The sequence below is a fragment of the Priapulus caudatus genome, unplaced genomic scaffold, assembly GCF_000485595.1.
Source record: "Priapulus caudatus unplaced genomic scaffold, Priapulus_caudatus-5.0.1 Scaffold2923, whole genome shotgun sequence".
Lineage (NCBI taxonomy): Eukaryota > Metazoa > Priapulida > Priapulimorpha > Priapulimorphida > Priapulidae > Priapulus > Priapulus caudatus.
The window spans coordinates 7,789-15,679 of record NW_014579984.1 but is presented as its reverse complement, the minus strand read 5'-3'; the positions used below and the strand labels follow the sequence as shown (position 1 = coordinate 15,679).

Here is a 7,891-nt window from a genome sequence, read left to right as displayed (position 1 = left end):
AAATTCATTTAGGAATTCTTGTAAATATGCATTCGCTAAACGATTGTAAATAAATTGCTAGCTTTTATTGAATTGATTTGATTAGATACATGACTACTTATTGTGACTTGCATTTGTATTTCGTAAACTTTGATTTTGTAATGTTGTAAATTCATTTATAATTTAGTAAATTTGGCATTCGATAAACATCGTAAATAAATTGCTAGCTTTATGAATGCATTTGTAAGAATTTTTTTTTAACCGATGACTACTATTGACTAGATTTGTATTTTCGTTAAATGATTTGTAAATGGCTTATAAAATTCATTTAGAATCTTGTAAATTGATTTCCGTAAACATGCTAAATAACATTGTAGCTTTTTATGAATGATTTGTAGATACAATGACTACTATTTGACTTGAATTATGTTATTTTTGGCTAAATTGATTTGTAATGTTATAAATTATTTAGAATCTTGTAAATTGCAATTTACGTAAAACATAGTTAATAAATATGTAGCTTTTTATGAATATTGATTACAAACAGTAGACTTGGTTTGTAGAACCATGCAATTAATTGTGACTTTGTAATTTGCTAATATTGTCTAGAAATATAACTGATTTGTATTTTCGGTTGAAATTGATTTAAATGTTCGTGAATTATTTTAGAATCTTGCTAAATTGATTTCCTAAACATGCTTAATAAATTGTAACTTATAACTTGATGTTTCTATGAAATAAATTGTTTACTTTTGTTAAATTAATTTTTATAACTTTGTAAAATGATTTTAATGCCATTGTCAAATTGATTTGGGATTCTAGCTTTAAATTCTTTAGAAATGATTTTTGAGGGTAATGGCCTGCCATTAGTTGCAGCCAGCACCAGGCTGCCGACAATGACGAGGGCAACTCCGCATCCCTGCCAAATATACGATTATCATTAGATTATTGGCTATAGGAAAAGTTCTGGTTGTATAAACCGAGACATCACCTGAAATTCGTCCGAATTTAGAGTTGTAGTGGTTTTTGGGCGTGAGAGTGCCTGCTATCGGCATTTTAGCATCAACGGCGTGTTATATATTAAAAATCTAAATTAATTTTTTTCTTACAATTATATATCTCGTAAATTACATTCCACTAAGTTCTTTTTAGAAGATTGCTAGTTAGTGCAAATTCTATGCCATATTTTTTCTAAAATTTTATTTTTAAATGTATAAATATATAGGTATGTGTATATATATATATATATATATATAAACAAAGTCACATAATAGGCATAGAATTCAATTAACGAGCATAGAATTCGATTACATGCATATATATATATATATATATATATATATATATATACATATATATATATATATACATGTGTGTATGTAATTTAAGACCAATGATAAATCACAAGAACATGGATGAAAAGCAAAAAGCGTGTCTTTATTTCACTCACCCAGAAAACGAAGTTAAAGACGAATAGAATAATCTTTTGCGCATTTTTGCTCCACACCCCAATCCCATTTTAACTTTGGTTGCCTCAAACGTTATCTATAAAAAGATTAGACATAGATATAAGCGCGTGTTACGTAAAAATTAATTGTGTATGTGTGCGTGCGTGCGTGTAGGTTTATAGGCGTAAGAGGTGTTGGCGTAAGAGGTGTTGGCATAGACGTGACCAGTGTGCACATCGTTACTGAGTGTGACCTACGCGCGTGTGAGTGTGGGCGTGCAGGTGTTGATGTGTGTGCGCGTTCGAGCTGCGTGTGTGCGTGTGCGTGTGTGTGCATGTGTGGGCGTGTAGGTATGTGCACACTCGTTTACGTAACACGCGCTTATATCTATGTCTAATCTTTTTATAGATGAACCGTTTTGAGGGCAACCAGTTAAAATGGCGATTGGGTGTGGAGCAAAATGCGCAAAGATTATTCTATTCGTCTTTAACTAACACGACGCGGTGTGCTTGTGTGGCGGCAAGTGTTCGGTTGTGTATGTATGTATGTAATGTGTGTTGCTGTGTGTGTGTGTGCGGTTGTTGTGTGCTGTGTGTGTTGTGTGTGTGTGGAAGGTGTGTGTGTGTGCCTTCGTGCGCGCGCGCGCGTGATGATGTGTCGGGCGTGCAGGTATTGATGTGTGTGCGCTGTTGCGTGCCGGTCGTGCGTGCCGTCAGGTGGCGGGGTTGTGGGGCCATGTGTGGGCGTGTAGCGTATTTGACGTGCGCTCGATGGTGTGTGTGTGGACTGTGTGTGGAGGTGTGTGTGTGTGCTGCTTGTGTGTTTTGCTGTGTTTAGGTTGCGCCACGCGTGTGAGTGTGTCGCGTGCAGGTGTGATGTTGTGTTGCGCGTTCCGTGCGTCACTGTGTGCGTGTGGCGTGTGTGTGCATGTCGTGGGCGTGTAGGTATTGCGTGTGTGTGCGTGGCAGTGTGTGTGTGTGAGTGTGGCATGTGTGTGTCTGTGTGTGTGTTATGTGTGCGCCGTGCTGCGCGGCCCGGGCGTGTAAGGGTCCGTGTTTTATGCAGGTTTTCCGCCGGGTCCGCGCGTCCGGTACGTCCGGGTTTTATCTCACACCCAGAAGGTTTTGCATCGAGTTGCGTACGCACGTATGCATCAATCGTGTCGTCGACTTTCGTCACGCCGAAATATATAATATGCTTCATTTCTGGTGGCTCTACGCATTCAACGCACCCTATGTTTCAGCTTTCGTTCAGATTATCTTGTACCTCATTTTCTTTACTCGACAAGCTCTTACTTCTCCGAAAAGTGTTTATTTGCTGTCTTACGACTCGACTCGCATTCTCACTGTTTTTTACAGTCGTTTCCAGCAGCCCTCCTAGCTCACACACCGCGCGGGCTACGCACACGCACGCACGTGCCACGAACCGCACGCACGCACGCCACATCGACGCACGCACTCAAGCACACGCACCTTCCCCCTTCAACAGTTCCCACTTCCCAGGCGCCTGTCGAATCCTGAGACAGCGGAAGCTGCGCCGTGCAGGTTGCCGCGGAGGGATGGTTCGAAGCAGGCAAGCCGTTTCGGCGAAGGCGAGGGATCGCCCAGGCACAGGCTCATCACTGTTTCACCTCGTGGCGCGCAGGCGACCGCCACGACGTATCCGCCGCCGCCGCCGCCTCGCAGACCCGCTCCGCGTAGACTAGAGTATTTTCAGGGTTCGTAGCCGCGCGCAAGGATCGCTTTCACGCGCTCACTCTTAAGCGATGTACTCCCAGTAGATGCTGTGTCTCGTGTCTCACAATGTCTCATCGGTATGGGGAGTGGGAGGTGCTGTCAGTGTTGTTTGCGTGTTGTTGCTTGTGTGATGTGAGTGTAGGGCATAAACATATTATACGATTGAGTGCAAAATGAGCTGAGAGGGATGCTGGGGAGTGTGTGGATGGGTGTGCACAAAAGTGAGTAACAAAGCGCAGGTTATTTCACATGTACATCCAGCTCTGGTTATGAATGCTGCATTCGATCTTAAGGTTAATGCTCTTTGCCATCGCTCGTTCATTTGTGTACGGTAACAAATGAAGTCTTACATTATGCATCATAGCAAGAGCGTATAAAGAAGCCTTCTTAATGCGCTCTTGATCATTGTAAACGCTAAATCGGCAGCTGGTTATGCGCAGCCTGTGTTAAACCTCGCTAATGATTCTGCGTAGGAAAGAGGCAGCTTGCAGAGAAGGAGACAGCACATCGGGCGGCGATGACGTACGAGTGGGTTCATTCGCATGCAGATCTCTCCTCTGTACACGGTGGCAGCAAGTCACACCTGCCGAATCTACCGTGTGACGTGCGCTCTGGTCATCACCCAAACCTGACGGTGCGTCCAAGGATGTGTGTGTGCGTGCGTGCGTGCGTGCGTGCGTGCGTGCGTGCGTGCGTGCATGTGTATATAAATGTATGTACACATACATATACACTGTAGACAAAATATAAAGTGGGTGATTGGCTGCAAAAATTTTAACCACATTAAAAGTGAGTTCGTGTTATACATATCGAGTTTATATATTTTGGTGGAATAGACAGGATCCGCACGGGTATAGAAAATATTCAAGATTTACCTTAATATACAGATATTTATATTTTTTGAACAAAGAGATAAAAAAAAGGTGCTGTTAACTAGTTTTTTGTTAATCGGGTTAAAACGTTTTACCGCGTTTTAAGTTATTGTGCATGATATTGGGTCTACAGTGTATACACCTCACTGATGCTAGTTGTAGATGAATTTTAATTTTAGTTTGTTGTTACATTCCTTGGAAGATGACCCTTTGGTAATAATTGTTCTTCATGATGGTGATCGAAACAATTGAGGTTTAATGTTGGATGCCATTTAGGAAAGCTTACTTGTAGTTTTGTATAATGTTAAGTCTTACAAGGCGCAATTCTTTCATGCAGACAGTGTTTTCGTGCTATTATGCTAATTATAGTATTGTGCTAATTATTGCTCTAGGCACCTGTAACAGCTTTAACTTTGCTTCATCCATTTATCGACAGGCCAGTCAATGCAGCGCCGTTGCTTCCGAAGGATGCAGAAACATTTCATCTCCATTTAATAAATCGACTTCTGGAACCAGCATTGTATCGAGTAAAACAAAAGGAAGAGCAAGTGAGTCCTGTTGCATCTGGGGAAGGGGGAAATTTACCCCACTTCGGTCCTTTTACGAGGTTCTTATCATGACTCTTTTTCATCCCCCTTATCTCAATTCTTCTGTTAATTAATTTGATCGTGCGAATATGTCGATCTCCTCCCTTCTCACCTCACTCGACTCTCCACTCCACTTCATATTCTCAGTGTCTCTTACTATTCTTCTCACGAAGCTGTTCACCACCACCACCACTGCTGTTCTGGTGCTATAACTAGCACGTATTGTATCTGCTACAGTTCCTGCTTAAACGATATTCAACCTTGCCTCGCAGCGCAGCACAGTGCGGGAGTAAGGCTGCCTCCCATCACTGCATCTGCTACAGTTCCTACTCAAACCCTATTCAACCTTGCCTCGCAGCGCAGCACAGTGCGGGAGTAAGGCTGCCTCCCATCACTGCATCTGCTACAGTTCCTACTCAAACCTTATTCAACCTTGCCTCGCAGCGCAGCACAGTGCGGGAGTAAGGCTGCCTCCCATCACTGCATCTGCTACAGTTCCTACTCAAACCTTATTCAACCTTGCCTCGCAGCGCAGCACAGTGCGGGAGTAAGGCTGCCTCCCATCACTGCATCTGCTACAGTTCCTACTCAAACCTTATTCAACCTTGCCTCGCAGCGCAGCACAGTGCGGGAGTAAGGCTGCCTCCCATCACTGCATCTGCTACAGTTCCTACTCAAACCTTATTCAACCTTGCCTCGCAGCGCAGCACAGTGCGGGAGTAAGGCTGCCTCCCATCACTGCATCTGCTACAGTTCCTACTCAAACCTTATTCAACCTTGCCTCGCAGCGCAGCACAGTGCGGGAGTAAGGCTGCCTCCCATCACTGCATCTGCTACAGTTCCTACNCCACTTCATATAAAAAATATTCTGCTATCTGGCATGTAACTAACTGGAAAGATCGTTTGACATTACAGGGAATTTTGGCTATAAAAGCACTTGCATTCACACTCTGACATGAATCAATACCTGAATGATCTGGCACATCATCTAAACGTCTAACGGCAACCAAGTCATTCGCCAGGATGACAAGATTATGGTCGTTACACGTGTATATACTTGCCTTTATATGAAACGCAATTTCTAAAATCAATGTAAGCGTACCCTCGTTTAGCCTGAAGGGAAGTGTTAATTGACAGTATACACTGCAGTAATTAGGTACAACAACACATATTACAACACCTATCTGTACAAGACAACAAAACCACGAGAAATAGATTAAACCCGTGTGCACGATTACCGTGTCCAATCAAATTTAACTCTAGAGTGTTATGATTGATGGGTGTTATGGTTATATATTGTCATTGTGTTTTACAGAAGTACTGCTTCGGTAGCCAGACTATTCTAATGTTCTCCACTATATAGCTTTAAATGACACAACGAACATACATGTTTGCCTAAAAATGTTATCTGTAAATGTGACTACAACGCTGCTAGTTGTTCACGGTAATGCGTTCTCTTCCATTGTTAGTGGACGCTGCGTGAATTAAGGCACACGTGGTGAAGCTCCATTCAGTAATAAAAGAAATTTACAACTGCCTATTTTTATAGCGGACGATTTACGACTAGTCTTTTTTGATAATATACAGCCGCATTACATTAGTATTTTTCTCATTTCTGTCGTGCCTACACATCACTCCATCCAATACGTCCGCGCACGTCTTTGTGCAGTTGTCCACCACGCATGCGCGTTGTCTGGACATCGCCGTGGTCGCAGAGAAACCGTCAGCATCGCAGAAGTGTGGAAGAAGGTCATATGTCCAGCCTACTCTAGATTAGTACACTTGGTAATGTGCAGTGTTTGCGCACGTAAGACAACGACGGCACCACAGCCACTTGGCGCGTTCTAATAATAAAATGATGGTAAATAAACGACGTGTATTTACTACCAAAGTCAATGTTTCTGTACTCTCTTTCGCTTATTTTTACCGATAATTTTACCATCATTTTATTATTGAAACGTTCCAAGTACCTGTGGGCGGAACCAGCACGTATTCACACACTACGACACTGTGTTATATTTTCCAAATGCATTCGGTGATCACCAGCTCTGTGTTAGAGCGTGCAGCTTCCCAGAATTTATCTAAACAAGATTGATTGATAGTTAGCTGCCCTAATTACGTCTTGATTGCCGTTTCTTGATTGCGCCTAGTCTTCAGTGTTGCAGCAGAGGCAAAGAGTTAAGATCATGCCAACGACCTGCGGAGGGAAAAAATCAGGTGTTATAGGTGTCGAATAGGTGTACGATATTGGGACTTAGTCTGATGTCTAGCTACTACAGATCGTTCTCAGTATTTACTTGTCGTGATGATTATTCTGGTTCTAACTGTGGGCAACACGTCTCTCTCCCTCTCTCCTTCCCTCCCTCCCTCTCTTCCTCCTTCCTTCCGCCTTCCCTTTCCTCCCTCCCTCTCTTCCTTCTTCTCTCTCTCCCTCTCGTTACTCCTCCCCCTTCCTCCCTCTTTCCTCTTCTTCCCTCCCTCCTCTCTTCATTCTTCTCTCCCCTACCTCCTTCCGCCCTCTCTCCCTCCCACTCCCTCCCTTCCTCCCTCCTCCTCTCTCCTCCCTCCTCCCTCCCTCCCTTCCTCCCTCCCTCCCTCCCTCCCTCCCTCTCTTCCTCCTGCCCGGGGTACTCGGTCATAAATACGCTTCTACAAAGACTGCATGATTATATATATGTGTGTGTGTGTGCGTGCGTGAGTGCGTGTTTGGGGGATTGTGCTCTCTAGCGTATCCGTGACCGCCTTTGTGGTATAATGTTAATTACGGCTCAAACTATTCGATTTCTGATGGTCCGTGAAAGTCGGCAAAGATCTTCATAGTAAGAGACTCATAATCACCTCGATGGCAGCAATGATGAATCCTACTGTGATCACGAGAACGATGTATTTCTCGTATATGACTACGATGTCTTCCTTGCAAGGCTGCAATATAAAGGAGAATATTTATGTCACAGACGCAGAGTCGGTCCAGCTGATTAATAAGACTTCCTCATTGAAACGAAGAGTTATTTGTTCGTAGCGAGTTCATAGCGATCATGGACTCGCGCGTTCGTCTGTAGAGTCGTCTACGCACTCAAGCGCAGACGCACAAACACAAACACATGCCCACTTACCTTACAAGCGCACATATATGTACACGTGCACACGCACGCGCGCACACATACGCACAGACATCGCACATATATATACGTATATATATATATTATGTGTACGTGTGTGTGTGTGTGTGTGTGTGTGTGTGTGGTGCGTGCGTGCGTGCGTGCGTGCGT

The 7,891-nt window shown here is 43.5% G+C and overlaps 1 protein-coding gene and 1 long non-coding RNA gene across 3 annotated transcripts in view; one reads left to right on the top strand and one right to left on the bottom strand.

The window, feature by feature from the left end:
- The window catches only part of LOC106819174, a 16,210-nt gene that overhangs the window by 2,494 nt on the left and 5,825 nt on the right, over positions 1 to 7,891 (top strand). Inside the window, exons 5-7 of one of the 2 annotated variants that reach the window (XM_014823825.1) lie at positions 2,930 to 3,144; positions 3,637 to 3,797; positions 4,472 to 4,583. In XM_014823825.1, coding sequence (XP_014679311.1) covers positions 2,930 to 3,144; positions 3,637 to 3,797; positions 4,472 to 4,583 — 488 coding nt within the window. The remainder of the gene's footprint in view (positions 1 to 2,929; positions 3,145 to 3,636; positions 3,798 to 4,471; positions 4,584 to 7,891) is intronic. The other variant, XM_014823826.1, reaches the window with a different exon arrangement.
- LOC106819175 overlaps positions 838 to 7,891 on the bottom strand; it is a 10,398-nt gene continuing 3,344 nt past the window's right edge. The window contains exons 2-3 of the long non-coding RNA XR_001395366.1: positions 1,430 to 1,524; positions 838 to 898 (exon numbers count right to left, since the gene is read on the bottom strand). This is a non-coding gene — a long non-coding RNA (uncharacterized LOC106819175). The remainder of the gene's footprint in view (positions 899 to 1,429; positions 1,525 to 7,891) is intronic.